Here is a 17,973-nt window from a genome sequence, read left to right on the forward strand (position 1 = left end):
TTAATGTTGAAGGGATTCTGTATCATTGAAACTTCCAAGACAGACATTGAGGAGATGGGGAAAAACAGATGGAATGACTGGGAGGGGTGGGGGTAAGATAGTGGCAAAGAAGAATGAGAATTTAGGCTTTTACTCATATAAAGGTTTTACTCATATTTTACTCACATAAAGTCAGGAAATATTTGCAAAATACATTTTTTGTGCCAGACACAAGAAAAGCATAAGAAGTTCTTGCCCTCAAGAAATTTATAATCTAATAAGGGAAATGACAGGGACACAAATGAGATATGCACAGGGTAAAGAGGAGGGCGCTTCATATGGAAAGCACTAGCACTAGGGCGGATCAAAAGGTAGAACTTAAGTTGAGACCTGAAGGATTTATATACCTTTTAAGTGCCTAATGGGGGATACAAAAGAAAATAATACTTTCTACTAATTTTGTAAAAGAATACCCTGAGTGTTAGGAAATTTCAACTAAAAGTTAGGAGACCCAGATTTTATTCCTTGCTTCACCACAATTTAGTTTTCCTAGTCCTGTCCTAGCTATTCTCTTCTATCATTAAAATAATATGAATTTCTTCAGTATCCTTTTCCCTCTGGGCCATTCTATTAAGGTAACAGCTATCCAATCTTATCATTGGTAACATGTTATCAGATGCTCATTAACTTTCAGGTAAAAGATGTAAAATGCAACAAGGCCCTTCTTCCTTTTGCCTGAAAAGACAGGATTTTAGACAGACTGAAAAGATTTTGTGGCACTCAAGCTTTATCACAACCTTTACAACCAAAATCTACAACCAAAATCACCATATTCATAATATCTATGAGTTACAAACCTGAATGATATATTTATTCATTTTTCTAAACTATTAAGTTTCACTTCATTTGGATCACAATTTTTTGTACAGAAGCCTTCTCTCTTTCCTCTCCTTTGATTGTTTCAATTTTATTTCTAAGGTGAGTTATATAGATTATGTACACTAACCCACGTGGTATTCAATCTATGCAATGTTTTTTACTCAAATATGTTCTATACAGTTTTCCAAATTTTTACTTTCCAATAATTCGTTAATTTTCTTAGTTGTAGACAGGGGTTCTCAAACTACGGCCCGCAGGCCAGATGCTGCCTGCTGAGGACGTTTATGCAGCCTGCCAGGTTATGGCAAATGGGCTGAGGGGCGGAGACAAAGTGTGAGTTTTTGTTTTTACTATAGTCCGGCCCTCTCACAGTCTGAGGGACAGTGAACTGGCCCTCTGTTTAAAAAGTTTGAGGACGACTGGTTGTATTATACAATCTTCAGGAAAACTCTCTAAGCAGACAGGTCTCTTGGATCTCCTCCCTGTTTAAGTTACAGTGACCTAACTCTTAAAAATACTTTATAAAAAATGACCAGCGGGATGATTTCAGAGGGGCCTGGAGAGATCAGCTGATGCTGAGTGAAACAAGCGGGACCAAGAGATCACTGTATACTTCAAAAACAATACTATATGATGATCAATTCTGGTGGATGTGGCCCTCTTCAACAATGAGAGGATATATATCAGTTCCAATAGAGCAGTAATCAACTAAATCAGCTACACCCAGCAAAAGAACTCTGGGAGATGACTATGAACCACTACATAGAATTCCCAATACCTGTTTTTGTCCGCCCGCATTTTGGATTTCCTTCACAGGCTAATTGTATACTAATTCAAAGTCTGATTCTTTTTGTACTATTTGGACATGTATACATATATTGTATTCAATTTATACTTTAACATATTTAACATGTATTGGTCAACCTGCCATCTGAGGCAAGGGGGGTGGGGGGATGTGAAAAATTAGAACAAAAGGTTTGGCAATTGTCAATGCTGTAAAATTACCCATGTATATATCTGGTAAATAAAAACTATAAAAAAAAATACTTCATAAAAAACTGTATCGCTCATTTGTCTTTTTCTGAGGATTGTGTGCATAAAGTGGGGGAACCGGTTACCCAATTCCTTAGTCATTTAGGAGGGAAAAACCAAAGTTAGCAGAAGTATAGAAAAGAAACAAGAGAGAAATCATGGAAAGCACTTAAGTGCTTAAAGAAAATCAGTTGATCCAATTCAGAAAATAAACTAAACACAATAATCTGGCTAAATTCTAAAATGATTTATCTTTTCATGTCCAGAAATTGCAATCATTAATCATGAGCCCAACTGGAATGGATGAAAAGAAAGACTAGTAGAGAAGAGGAAATAGAATGATAACTCTGGAGAAAAATTATCAGAAAAATATCAATGAGGAGGAAAAATAAAGAATAAGAATAATAGGATGAAAAGAACAATATTATAGGGTAAAAGAAATGTATGGAGAAATACATTAGGAGACAGTTTAAAAGGTATAGTTTCTCCTCAAAATATCATCAAATACAACTCGTTACTCATCTCTGACCCCTTACTTTAAAAAAAATTTAAATGTAAAAAATGAGAATAAAGACTTAAGTTAAATGCCTGCTATTATCTAAATCTGTTTTATCCGAAAAAAAAAAAAAAGAAATAAAATTCCTTCATTTTTGCTTTGTAATAGAATTATACTAAGTGTACATGATTTCATTCCTATCAATTAACTTTTTAAGATATCAATTTTCAATAAAGAGACTATTCAAAAGAACTTTAATAAAGCTTAAAAAAAAAGAATCAGAAGGCTTTTGTTTCTAAAGGACTATTTTCTATGAAATTTACATGTAAATACCAATAAGAAAATGTTCTTGACATTAGTATTTCAGAAATATATAATAAACACAGATATATTGAGATGGTTTCCCATCAAGTGCAGAAAATTTAAGCATGCAAATTCCATTAGAGATAATTGGAGTTAACCACATAATTCTCTTATGTTTTGGTGTGAGAAGAGTATCTTGATTTATGCTCTGAAGAAAAGGTATTAATAGAAACTTTGAGTGTAGGCATAATAGTGTTACAGAGGTACTATAGTTAAAGGTTTGCTGCCATTTTCCTAACTTTTAAAGATTAGTTCAATTTAAAGAAATAAATTTTAAAAGATTTTTTGAATACAATGTTTTTATAACACTATGTTATACAATTCTAAATACTGTCTTTCAAGTTATCTAAACACAACATGTACTCTATAAAATGATATTTTAATATCAAGTTAAAATCCATTAAATGATATAAGTTAACATTAAGTTGCATATATAACTGCAGCATAAAATTTTTGAGCTGGCTTAAATATCAATATCTTAAAATAATTTTCTTAAAATTACCCCTCAAAAGTTCACCATTTAAGTAACTACATTCAACAATCCTCTATATACACAAATAAGGTTGATATAGCTCATAGAGTTAATAGTCTACCATAATTCTTCTAAAATGTTAATGACTCTGAAAATACTGTTATCAATATAAATATCACTGAAGCAAATAAAATATTTTTGAAACATTATTAAAAATTTGTATGACAAATTTATTTGAAAATAATGAATAATGAATGCTAAAACTGAAATGTGAAAAATGAGCCATTACATTGTGATCTTAGCAAATTATTTCAGAGGCCCACAATTATCTATATAATGTATTTTGGATATTGTTTAAATTAAGATTTTGTTTTTTTTAAGTGAAAGGTGCTCAATGTACACTGATAAGCTGCTGGAAACAAACAATTAAAAATTTATTTTAGCAGACTGAGAATTATAGCACTATTACACAGTAATACTATGTCAAAACATCAAGTAAATTAAGACTGCTAATCCTTGTTTAAATGTTTTTTTTATAATAAACTAAAAATGTACAAACTTTACTGAACTATATGAACTTTAAGATCCTTGAAATGAAAAATGAAATTAATTAAAGTAGCCACTTTTTTTTTTTTTTTAATCTAGCCTACCTTGTTTTTTGGATTGGATGTATTCATTACACTTCGAGTTTCTTTTCCAGTGTAAATAACAACACCTATTACAGTTCCTATAAAAATATAAAGATAGTCCTTTTAAACAAAATTGTTCATCAACTGAGAAACAAAAATTAAAATTAAAAGCTAACAAATTATTTTACTAGGAAATAATTACATTAAATTGACACTACAAAGTCTAGTTTAAGACCAGTGGCTAGTTTAAGACGACTTTTTGAACTTAAAATATATATATATATATATATATATATATATATATATATATATTTGAGGGAGGCAAAAGAGGGATTCAGACAATATTTCAGCAGAAAAAAAAAGAGAATATTCAATATTCAAATGATCACTCATGTAATCTAAATATGTCTTTTGTTTACACATAAATCATAGAAGAAAATTAAATGGCTAAACCTTGTCATCAGCATCACAAAGTGGTAATAGTCTTTCATTAGCATCCATGAAAGTGATAATATCCTTTCACTGACGTCAGTGAAAGTAATAGTACCCTTCCATTACTGTCACTTAAAGGAGATGCTAAATCATTAACTGTCCAAAATATTAACAGTTGAATGTAAAAATTTTAAAAACAAAAATAAGGTGTTAGGAAAGTAACAAAATATTTTTTTAAAAGCAAATTTCCACCTAACTCATAAAAACATGAAGGACATAAATATGCATATGGCTTTTTCTAGTATATTTATATTTAAAAGGGTATAAAATAGTCTTTTTTATTAACTTCTTTACCACTGCTAGTCATATTATTTATTTTTACAGAATGCAAAATAGATATGTGGGAAAACAACTGGATACTACTCTTAAGTAAGATCAGTAGACTAAAAGGGCATATGTTACTGCATGACTTTTAAAGTTTAATAATTTGAAACCTCTGACAGTCTACAGAATAGTGCTGTTTTAAATACACATTATTTTTCATCAATTTCATAAACATGCAGAAAATTTTGAAAGACAATTAAGAGAAGGTTAGGGAACTCATATTTCTTAATAAGAAAGTTCTCAATATGATTAACTACAATAGTTATAATGACAGTCTTTTAAACTATTGTAAATGGATCTGGTCTGTCTTCATTTTGTATTAAAATTAAAAATGCAGGACAAGAACAAAGAGGCTAAAGGAATATTATACTGTGAGATACTCAGATGACAGGTAATTGATAGTAATTAATATATCAGAATATAGTCATACACACAGTAAAGAAATTACAATAAGTGCTAATTAGAAATATTTGTACTTAGAATCTAAGTGACCAATATTGCCTTAAAAATAGTCATACATATTTCCTATGTTTAGTAACTGATCTAGACATTAAAATAAATGCTATATTTTAAATATTTGAAAATTTAAAATATATATGTTCTAATACCAACAGCGGTCTTCATGCAAATGCAAAAGTCAGACAATAAGTATCTTAACTTTAAATGAAATATAGAATTTAGTCAATATATCTTGTCTGTGTCAACTACTTTTAAATGGTTTAAAAATGTTTTTTAAAAATTTCAAAATACATAATTTTAAATATTCACCCTTGCAAAACTTTGTGTTCCATTTTCTCCCTTCCTTCCCTCCACCCCCTTCAATATATTAAACATGTGCAATTTTCTATACATATTTCCACAATTATCATGCTAAAAAAGAATCAGATCAAAATGGAAAGAAAATAAAAAGCAAGAAACATCAAAAAAGGTCTCACCCATTTCTTGTCTATTTCATTCAAAACATGAATGCACCATTAGAATTAGGGAAACATGATGTCAGAACATGGCTATTTATGACTTTTACTACATCATAGTTATAATCAGAATCATCAAGTTTAGAAAAATAATCAATACTATTGTCTAAAAAGGAAAAAAGACCCATCAGTAATAAACACATAAATGATAATTGAGGATTAATATTACAATTAAAATAATTTCTTAAAAATGCAGTTTAGACAAATAAAATGATCAATATTTTTATGATATACTATATATAATAAGCATTTACCCCACTAATTCAAGTACTATTTTTATAGTTAAGTCATTCATACACAAATAAACTAAACCTTAAAATATAGATGGGAGGGATGGGATAATGGCAAAGTAATTAAAATAAACTTCTACAAATGATAAAAATATATAAACTTTAAAATTAACAAAACTCAGTTTGTGGATAGAAAGCTTACAATGTGCTTTTCTCACAAAACCTTTGAGAAGCAGATAGCTAAATATTATCCCACAAATAAAGGCATTGAAAGGTTAAGTAATATGCCCACAGTCACATGTTTAATAAGTAAGAAAGATTTAAATAAGCCTGGACCTCAAGACCCAAGGTATATTGCTCTTTTTAGTTCACCAATCTTGCTCTTAATTATGTTTGAGTACTTTAAAAAAAAAAAAAAAAAAAAAGGAAAAAAAAGGCAACAAAAGCCCCAAAACATAACAACCTCTACTCCCAAACTCAAAACATAAAAATATAAATTCAGGTTAAAATACATTAAAAAAAATATTATTTCCAAAATTAGCAATCTTCTGTTTGAACTGGGTACATGAAAATTAAAATTTCATTTTGTGTCAAATTAAATTATTTTCCTTGTTCTGAAAAGATTTTTCCCCTAAAATAAAATGAATATTCAAGTGTACTTTTGTTTATTTTAAATAAGAATTTCAAAATAATCTCCAAGGATAAAAGGCATATAGTTTATACTTTAAAAACAATATAAAACATCCATTCTAATCTGTGAAGTAATACTGAATACTTACAAATTACATACATTAGCTCTTATAAGGTCTAATAGGAAACATAATACTTTGCTTGAAATACTTAATTATTTTAAAATAAATTTCTTTTTATTTTTGTATAATTTCATATATGAAGCATACATAGATGAATACTTATGTAATAAGAAATGCTGATAAATCAAATTTTGAACTCAATTTAAAAAATCCTTAATAATTTTTATTTTTTACACTAAACATCCATTCATATGCTCTGTCTCAAATAACTCCATTATAATTAAGTAAATTTAGCTAAGCAAAACCAACTAAGAAAACCACCAAATCTGATGTTAAGGAATATCCTGTAACCACAGTCCCCAATGTCTTTAATAAGTAGAAAAATATTTCATCTTATGTAGGAATAAGATGTGTCATTGATTACATCTCAACTCAGTTCTTTTTAAATGTTTTAGTTTATATTTATATTGTTGTAGTTATATGTATACATATATATGTCACACAATACAATACACAAATATATGTTGTTTCTACATACACAGACACATGACAATTCTGCATTATTTGCTTTTTATCAGCTCATTCTAGAGCTCCCACATTTCTCTGAATTCCAATTCCTTTTCTCTGTAGTTATAAAGATCCAATAATCAAAGATGTTCCACTAATATTTCATTACATTTATATACCACAATTTCATTGGCTACTACCCAATAAATGGAGATAAGTGAAATTAGCAAAAAAGGACAGAAATGTTTTGTATTTAGGTAAGCTTAATCTTAAATATGACCAAAATTATTTATAAATTCTAGCATAGCACCTCAATATCTATACTTTTTATTTGGAATATATGTATAACATTATTTTTACAATTTAAAAATTCATTGTATGGGTCATTTCTGTTATTTCAAAATTTCCTATATAATTTCAAATATTCACTACAATGACATTTATACAATTATTAAATTGCTTCCTTAATTTTATGAATATAAAATACTTTAAAATTCTACACTATCACATAGAAAAAAATAACAAAAAAAATATTCTTCTGGAAGAACAAAAGGTCAAGAATTTCAAGGAAACTAATGAAAAAAAAATCAAATGAAGGTGGTCTGGCTGTACATAATCTAAAACTATATTATAAAGCAGAGGTCATCAAAATCATTTGGTATTGGCTAAAAAAAATACTAGCTGATCAGTGGAATACGTTAGGTTCACAGGACAAAATAGTCAATAAACATAGCAATCTAATGTTTGACAAACCCAAAGATCCCAGTTTTGGGGATAAGAATTCACTATTTGACAAAAACTGCAGGGAAAACTGGAAATTAGCAGAAACTAGGCATTGATCCACATTTAACATAGTACACCAAGATAAGATCAAAATGGGTTCATGATCTAGGCTTAAAGAATGAGATTATAAATAAATGAGAAGAACATAGGATAGTTTACCTCTCAGAGCTATGGAGGAAGAAGGAATATGTGACCAAAGAAGAACTAGAGATCATTATTGATCACAAAATAGAAAATTTTGATATCTAGTTTGATTATATCAAGTATAAAAAGCTTTTGTGTGAACAAAATTAATGCAGACAAGATTAGAAGGTAAGCAATAAACTGGGAAAACATTTTTACAGTTAAAGGTTCTGATAAAGACCTTATTTCCAAAATATATAAAGAATTGATTCTAATTTATAAGAAATCAAGCCACTCTCCAATTGATATATGGTTAAAGGATATGAACAGACAATTTTCAGATGATGAAACCGAAAGTATTTATAGTCATATGAAAAAGAGTTCCAAATCCATTATTGATCAGAGAAATTCAAATTAAGACAAGTCTGATATATTACTACACACCTCTCGGATTGGCTAGAATGCCAGGCAAAGATAATGCAGAATGTTGGAGGGGATGTGGGAAAACTGGGGACACTGAAACATTGTTGGTAGAATTGTGAATACATCCAGCCATTCTAGAGAATGATTTGGAACTATGCCCAAAAAATTATTAAACTGTGTATATACCCTTTGATCCAGCAGTGTTACTACTGGGCTTATATCCCAAAGAGATTTTAAAGAAGGGAAAGGGGACCTGTATGTGCAAGAATGTTTATGCCAGCCCTCTTTGTAGTGACCAGAAACTGCAAACTGAGTGGGTGCCCATCAACTGGAGAATGGCTGAATAAATTGTGATATATGAATATTATGCAATATTATTGTTCTATAAGAAATTACCAGCAGGATGATTCAGAAAGGCCTGGGACTGATGCTGAGTGAAATGAGCAGGACCAGGAGATCATTGTACACTTCAACAAGAATACTATATGAGGATCAATTCTGATGGACGTGACCATCTTCAACAATGAGAGGATCCATATCAATTCCAAAAGAGCAGTAATGAACTAAACCAGCTATACCCAGCAAAAGAACTCTGACTATGAAACCACTACATAGAATTCCCAATACCTCTATTTTAATCCGCCTGCATTTTTGATTTCCTTCACAGGCTAATAGTACAATATTTCAAAGTCCGATTCTTTTTGTACAGCAAAATAACTGTTTGGACATGTATACATATATTGCATTTAACTTATACTTTAACATACTTAACATGTATTGGTCAACCTGCCATCTGGGGCAAGCGGTGGGGGGAAGGATGGGAAAAGTTGGAACAAAAGGTTTTGCAATTGTCAATGCTGAAAAATTACCCCCATGCATATATCTTGTAAATAAAAAGCTTTAATTAAATAAAAAGAACTATACTCAAAAAGTTATCAAACTGCACGTACCCTTTGATCCAACAGTGTTACTACTGGGCTTATATCAGAAAGAGATATTAAAGAAGGGAAAGGGGACCTGTAGCAGCCCCTTTCTTAGTGGCTAGAAACTGGAAAATGAATGGATGCCCACTAATTGGAGAATGGCTGAGTAAATTGTGGTATATGAATGTTATAGAATATTATTGTTCTGTAAGAAATGATCAGCAAGATGATTTCAGAAAGGCCTGGAGAGACATTCATGAACTGATGCCTGAGTGAAATGAGCAGAACCAGGAGATCATTATACACTTCAACAACAATACTATATGATGATCAATTCTGATGGAAGTGGCTCTCTTCAACAATGAGATGAACCAAATCAGTTCCAATAGAGCAATAATGAACAGAACCAGCTACACCAAGAGGAGGAAAAACTGGGAAATGAGTGTGAACCACAACATATCATTTCCACTCTTTTTGTTATTGTTTACTTGTATTTTTGTTTTTCGGAGGTTATTTTAACCTTCTTTCTAAATCTGATTTTTCTTGTGCAGCAAGGTAATTATATAAATATGTATACATATATTGTATTTAACATATATTTTAACATATTTAACATTTATGGCACTACCTCCCATCTAGGGTAGCGGGTGGAGGGAAGGAGGGGAAAAGTTGGAACAGAAGTTTTTGCAAGGGTCAATGTTGAAAAATTACTCATGCATATGTTTTGTCCATAAAAAAGCTATAACAAAAAATAAATAAAATTTTAGACTGTCAATCTTATTTTGATGCCCTGATTAACTAGCTTCAGTACCGAGTTCTGACAAATTCTCTTCATCAAGCTTGCAACCTCTCCATGTTTTTTAATTCACACCAATACATTCTTAGGCATTTCTTTTTCATGCATTTTTCGCACAGAAGTCTTGCTAAATTATGATGGGCGTCCTCTTTCCTCATTGGTATCAATGAAGCAATTAGTTGATTCATCTATAATCTCTTGTCCTTAATTAAATTAAATGAGATGATATTTATTAAATGATTAGTTCATAGTCTAGAACACAGAAGGTATTAAATGCTTGTTCCTCCTTTCCCTTTTCCCATTCTAATTATACAGATATGTTTTTTCCCCCCCTCAACCATTAATCTTCTTAATATTATCAAATTTTGCACACAATTAATTACTAGTACTATTCTGCGATACACAATACTTTTTTCCCCTATTGATTTAATTGAAATTTTGATTCCCCTAAGATCTTATGTTTCCAAGACTTACAGTCATATAGAAACACCAATAGCTATGAATTTTAAAAATATCTCATGTAATTACAGCTTGAAATATTTTGGAAAATTTTGTCTTTTACAGAATTTCCAATTGTAAAACTTATCTGTTTGAACACTCCAATTCTGTTCTGAATTCATTGTTAAATTAAATATTAAATACATTTTAAATACTTTTTTCTTCTATATACATCTCTTTCATGATGTTATAGATTTTACAAAGGAGCTTTATGCTTTCAGGATATGATGAAAATTAGTACAATGCCATCATTGAATAAAAGCATTTTTAGAACTTGTTATCAATACAGAATTCTGTAAAAGACAATTTTCATGATATTGCTATAACACTGAGTAAATATAAGCCTCACTATTTTTATACTTAAAAAATCATTTAGAAATTTATTTTTTGTAGTTTTCATACAATGTTTTAAATTAAATTAACACATTTTGATAGTCAATGACTTCTAAGCAAATGTGGGAAGAATTAAAGATAATAAGAAATACATTGGAAAAATCAAGATCAGAAAAAAGAAATGAGAAAAGCCCATGATTGGTAAAAATATTTCACACTGATGTATTAGGAATATTTTCTTCATGAAAATAAATTACATTGAAAATGGTAAATAATAATAACATTAGAAATTAAATTGATTATATTTTAAGAGAGGAAAATACCCATTACTAAGATGAGAATTATTTTTTGAATCAGACAACCATATATTAAAGCAAAAATAGAAAATTAGAACGAAGGTATAAGAACAAAAATGGAAAAAAAAATGCATTTGAAAGAATGCAATCGTGACATATTCATACAAATTACTCATGGCAAAAAATGATATCCACCAATAACTTGAATGGGAACCATGAAAGAAGGCTCAGCTATACTGTTTAGAGATTCCTAATGCATGTCCTAAGTTTCCTTAAAAATAAAGCTAACCTTGAGACTTTACAATCTATGGGGGGAAAAGCCTGAACTATTGATAAAATTTTTCAATGATGTAAGGTATAAAAGTATAAATGTAGTCATAGCTCCACAGATTTAACAGGCTCTCTACTACTGTGCAAAGCAACACTTAAATAGCTAGGCACATCTTTAAGGAAACCAATTTTATATCCTTGCTGAGTAGAACCAAAAAGTAGGATCTGGCTATTCAGTAATGCAGAAGAGAGAGAAATTAGGGGTTCTTTTAATTCCTAAAGGAGGAAATTAATTCAATAACAAGGAATACCCTGAAAGATGGATGCTCTGACAAATCGTCAATGGGCAGGAATTTTTTTTAACTTTAGAATTTTTTTCCACAGTATATATGCAGGAGTAAATTTTTTTTAATAATATTATCCCTTGTATTCATTTTTCCAAATTATCCCCCTCCTCCCTCCACCCGATGACAGGCAAATCCCATACATTTTTACACGTGTTACAATATAACCTAGATACAATATATGTGTGTAAATACCATTTTTTTGTTGCACATTAAGTATTAGATTCCGAAGGTATAAGTAACCTGGGTAGATAGACAGTAGTGCTAACAATTTACATTCACTTCCCAGTGTTCCTTCTCTGGATGTAGTTATTTCTGTCCATCACTGATCAACTGGAAGTGAGTTGGATCTTCTTTATGTTGAAGATATCCACTTCCATCAGAATACCTCTTCATACAGCATTGAAGTGTACAGCAATCTTCCAGTTCTATTCATTTCACTCAGCATCAGTTGATGTAAGTCTCTCCAGGCCTCTCTGTATTCCTCCTGCTGGTCATTTCTTACAGAACAATAATATTCCATAACCTTCATATACCATAATTTATCCAACCATTCTCCAATTGATGGACATCCATTCATCTTCCAGTTTCTAGCTACAACAAAAAGGGCTCCCACAAACATTTTGGCACATACAGGTCCCTTTCTGCTCTTTAGTATTTCTTTGGGATATAAGCCCAATAGCAGCAATGTTGGGTCAAAGGGTATGCACAGTTTGATAACTTTTTGGGCATAGTTCCAAACTGCTCTCCAGAATGGCTGGATTCTTTCACAACTCCACCAACAATGTATTAGTGTCCCAGTTTTCCCACATCCCCTCCAACATTGATCATTATTTGTTCCTGTCATCTTAGCCAATCTGACAGGTGTGTAGTGGTATCTCAGAGTTGTCTTAATTTGCATTTCTCTGATCAGTAGTGATTTGGAACACTCTTTCATATGAGTGGATATAGTTTCTTTTTTTTTTTTTTTTTTTTTAATATTTTAAATGTACCTTATTTTCTTTTCTTTTCTTTTTTTTTTAATTTTTTATTTTATTTTATAATTATAACATTTTTTGACAGTACATATGCATGGGTAATTTTTTACAACATTATCCCTTGCACTTACTTCTATTCAGATTTTTTTCCCTTCCTCCCCCAACCCCCTCCCCCAGATGGCAAGCAGTCTTATATATGTTAAATATATTACAGTATAATTTAGATACAATATATGTGTGTAGAACCGAATTTTTTTTTGTTGCACAGGAAGAATTGGATTCAGAAGGTAAAAATAACAGTTTACATTCATTTCCCAGTGTTCCTTTTCTGGATGTAGCTGGTTCTGTCCATCATTAATCAATTGGAATTGGATTAGCTCTTCTCTATGTTGAAGAAATCCACTTCCATCAGAATACATCCTCGTACAGTATCATTGTTGAAGTGTATAATGATCTTCTGGTTCTGCTCGTTTCACTCAGCATCAGTTGATGTAAGTCTCTCCAAGCCTCTCTGTATTTCTCCTGTTGGTCATTTCTTATAGAACAATAATATTCCATAACATTCATATACCATAGTTTACCCAACCATTCTCCAATTGATGGACATCCATTCATCTTCCAGCTTCTAGCCACTATGAAAAGAGCTGCCACAAACATTTTGGCACATACAGGACACTTTCCCTTCTCTAGTAGTTCCTTGGGGTATAAGCCCAGTAGTAGTATGGCTGGGTCAAAGGGTATGCACATTTTGATAACTTTTTGGGCATAATTCCAGATTGCTCTCCAGAATGGTTGGATTCTTTCACAACTCCACCAACAATGCATCAGTGTCCCAGTTTTCCCACAGCCCCTCCAACATTCATCGTTATTTGTTCCTGTCATCTTAGCCAATCTGACAGGTGTGTAATGATACCTCAGAGTTGTCTTAATTTGCATTTCTCTGATCAATAGTGATTTGGAACACTCTTTCATATGAGTGGAAATAGTTTTAATTTCATCATCTGAAAATTGTCTGTTCATATCCTTTGACCATTTATCAATTGGAGAATGGCTTGATTTCTTATAAATTAAAGTCAATTCTCTGTATATTTTGGAGATGAGGCCTTTATCAGAACCTTTAACTGTAAAAAATTTTTCCCAATTTGTTACTTCCCTTCTAATCTTGTTTGCATTAGTTTTGTTTGTGCAGAAACTTTTTAATTTGGTGTAATCAAAATGTTCTATTTTGTGATCAATAATGGTCTCTAGTTCTCCCTTGGACACAAACTCCTTCCTCCTCCACAAGTCTCAGAGGTAAACCATCCCATGTTCCTCCAATTTATTTATGATTTCGTTCTTTATGCCTAAATCTTGGACCCATTTTGATCTAATCTTAGTATGTGGTGTTAAATGTGGGTCCATGCCTAGTTTCTGCCATACTAATTTCCAGTTTTCCCAGCAGTTTTTGTCAAATAATGAATTCTTATCCCAAAATTTGGGATCTTTGGGTTTGTCAAAGATTAGATTGCTATTTTTATTCACTATCTTGCCCTGTAAACCTAACCTATGCCACTGATCAACTAGTCTATTTCTTAGCCAATACCAAATGGTTTTGGTGATTGTTGCTTTATAATATAGCTTTAAATCAGGTACACTTAGACCACCTTCCTCTGACTTTTTTTTCATTAGTTCCCTTGCAATTCTCGACCTTTTATTCTTCCATATGAATTTTGTTGTTATTTTTTCTAGGTCATTAAGATAGTTTCTTGGGAGTCTGATTGGTATAGCACTAAATGAATAGATTAGTTTGGGGAGTATTGTCATCTTTATTATATTCGCTCGGCCTATCCAAGAACACTGAATGTCTTTCCAATTATTTAAATCTGACTTTATTTTTGTGGCAAGTGTTTTGTAATTTTGCTCATATAATTCCTGACTCTCCTTTGGTAGATATATTCCCAAATATTTGATACTATTGACTGTTATTTTGAATGGAATTTCTCTTTGTATCTCTTGCTGTTGGATTGTGTTGGTAATGTATAAAAATCCTGAGGATTTATGTGGATTTATTTTGTATCCTGCGACTTTGCTAAAATTCTGAATTATTTCTAATAGCTTTTTAGCAGAGTCTTTGGGGTTCTCTAAGTATACCATCATGTCATCTGCGAAAAGTGACAATTTGATTTCTTCATTTCCTACTCTAATTCCTTGGATCTCTTTCTCGGCTCTTATTGCCAAGGCTAGAGTTTCTAGTACTATATTGAATAGTAATGGTGATAGTGGGCAACCTTGTTTCACTCCTGATCTTACAGGGAAAGGTTCTAGTTTATCACCATTACATATGATGTTTACTGAAGGTTTTAAATATATGCTCCTTATTATTTTAAGGAATAGTCCATTTATTCCTATACTCTCAAGCGTTTTTAGTAGGAATGGATGTTGGATTTTATCAAATGCCTTTTCTGCATCTATTGAGATGATCATATGGTTTTTATTAATTTGATTATTAATATGGTCAATTATACTAATAGTTTTCCTAATATTAAACCAGCCCTGCATTCCTGGTATAAATCCCACTTGGTCATAGTGTATTATCCTGGGGATGATTTTCTGAAGTCTATTTGCTAATATCTTATTTAAGATTTTAGCATCAATATTCATTAAGGAAATTGGTCTATAGTTTTCTTTCTCAGTTTTCGATCTACCTGGTTTAGGTATCAGTACCATGTCTGTGTCATAGAAGGAATTTGGTAGGACTCCTTCAATCCCTATTTTTTCAAATAGTTTACATAGCATTGGAGTTAGTTGTTCTTTAAATGTTTGGTAGAATTCACCTGTAAATCCATCTGGTCCTGGGGACTTTTTCTTAGGAAGTTGGTTAATAGCTTGGTCTATTTCTTTTTCTGAGATGGGACTATTTAGACTACTTACTTCTTCCTCTGTTAATCTGGGCAAGCTATATTTTTGAAGGTATTCTTCCATTTCATTTAAGTTATCGAATTTATCGGCATAAAGTTGAGCAAAGTAGCTCCTAAGTATTGTTCTAATTTCCTCTTCATTAGTGGTGAGTTCACCCTTTTCATTTTCAAGACTATCAATTTGCTTTTTCTCTTTTCTTTTTTTAATCAGGTTTACTAAGGGTTTGTCTATTTTGTTGGTTTTTTCATAAAACCAACTCTTAGTTTTATTAATTAATTCAATAGTTTTTTTACTTTCAATTTTATTAATCTCACCTTTTATTTTTTGAATTTCAAGTTTTGTGTTTGTCTGGGGGTTTTTAATTTGTTCCTTTTCTAGCAATTTTAGTTGTAAACCCAATTCGTTGGCCCTCTCTTTCTCTATTTTATGCAAGTAGGCCTGTAGAGATATAAAACTTCCCCTAATTACTGCTTTGGCTGTATCCCACACATTTTGGTATGATGTCTCATTATTGTCATTTTCTTGGGTGAAGTTATTAATTATGTCTATGATTTGCTGTTTTACCCAATCATTCTTTAGTATAAGATTATTTAGTTTCCAATTATTTTTTGGTCTATTTTCCCCTGGCTTTTTATTAAATGTTATTTTGATTGCATTATGGTCTGAAAAGGATGCATTTACTATTTCTGCCTTACTGCATTTGATTTTGAGGTTTTTATGCCCTAGTATATGATCAATTTTTGTATAGGTTCCATGAACTGCTGAGAAGAAAGTATATTCCTTTCTGTCTCCATTTAGCTTTCGCCAAAGATCTATCATATCAAACTTTTCTAGTATTCTATTTACCTCTTTGACTTCTTTCTTATTTATTTTGTGGTTTGATTTATCTAATTCTGAGAGTGCAAGGTTGAGATCTCCCGCTATTATAGTTTTACTATCTATTTCCTCTTGCAGCTCTCTTAATTTCTCTTTTAAGAATTTAGATGCTGCACCACTTGGTGCATACATGTGTAATATTGATACTGCTTCACTATTGATGCTGCCCTTTAGCAGGATATAATGCCCTTCCTTATCTCTTTTAATTAAATCAATTTTTGTTTTTGCTTGATCTGAGATGAGGATGGCTACTCCTGCTTTTTTGGTTTTGCCTGAAGCATAATAGATTCTGTTCCACCCTTTTACTTTTAGTTTGAATGTCTCATCCTGTTTCAGGTGTGATTCCTGTAAACAACATATAGTAGGATTCTGACTTTTAATCCAGTCTGCTAACTGCTTCCTCTTTATGAGGCAGTTTGCCCCATTCACATTTATGGTTAGAAGGACTAATTCTATATTGCTTGCCATCCTATTAACCCCTGCTTATGCTTTTCCCCTTTCCTTCCCTTTTACCCTCCTATCCAGTATTAAACTGGTGAACACCACTTGCTTTTCACAGCCCTCCCTTTTTAGGATCCCTCCCCCACCTTAAAGATTCTCCCCTTATTTTACCCCTTTTCCTCGAAATTACTGTATTCCCTTCCCCTTAGCTTACTCCTTCCCTTTCACTTTTCAATGAAGTGGAAGAAGTTTCATCATAAATCGAATATGTCTATTGATACACGCTATGTTCATCTCCCTCCTTTCTTTCTCTCAGATATAATAGGTTACCTTTGCCTCTTCATGAGATGTAGTACCACCACTTTACATTTTTTATGATATAATCTCCTTTCCACCACTAGTTTCTAAGCCAAATTGTACATATGTTCTTTACATATTTTTTTGACAGAAGTATAGTTCTCAAGATTTCTTTTTACCTTTTTAGAAATCTCTTGAGTTCTGTATTTGAAGATCAAACCTTTTATGGTTTTTTTCATAAAAAAATAGATGGAATTCATTTATTTCGTTAAATGTCCATCTTCTCCAATATTTATATACTCATTTACTCATTTATATACTCCAATATTTATATACTCATTTTTTTCTTTTCCTCTTAACTACATAGTTACATCACAAAGTACCTTTTAAACACCCTGAATTAGATGCCCCTTAGGCACATCAAACCAAAAGTGGTCCTCAAGATAACTTGAACACTTAAGAGTGGCTCTCCCAATCTGGAATTATGCCGCAAAAGTTATCAAAATGTGCATACCCTTTGACCCAGCCATACTACTACTGGGCTTATATCCCAAGGAAATACTAAA

General features: G+C 31.4%; 1 protein-coding gene across 4 annotated transcripts in view; it reads right to left on the minus strand.

Annotated features, from left to right (window-relative positions):
* Window positions 1-17,973, minus strand: part of ATP9B (ATPase phospholipid transporting 9B (putative)) — a 448,624-nt gene that overhangs the window by 201,946 nt on the left and 228,705 nt on the right. For all 4 annotated transcript variants that reach the window (XM_074273531.1, XM_074273522.1, XM_074273514.1 and 1 more), the window contains exon 11: window positions 3,872-3,948. In XM_074273531.1, the coding sequence (XP_074129632.1) occupies window positions 3,872-3,948 (77 nt within the window). The remainder of the gene's footprint in view (window positions 1-3,871; window positions 3,949-17,973) is intronic.

The sequence above is a fragment of the Sminthopsis crassicaudata genome, chromosome 1 (genome assembly GCF_048593235.1).
Source record: "Sminthopsis crassicaudata isolate SCR6 chromosome 1, ASM4859323v1, whole genome shotgun sequence".
Classification (NCBI taxonomy): domain Eukaryota; kingdom Metazoa; phylum Chordata; class Mammalia; order Dasyuromorphia; family Dasyuridae; genus Sminthopsis; species Sminthopsis crassicaudata.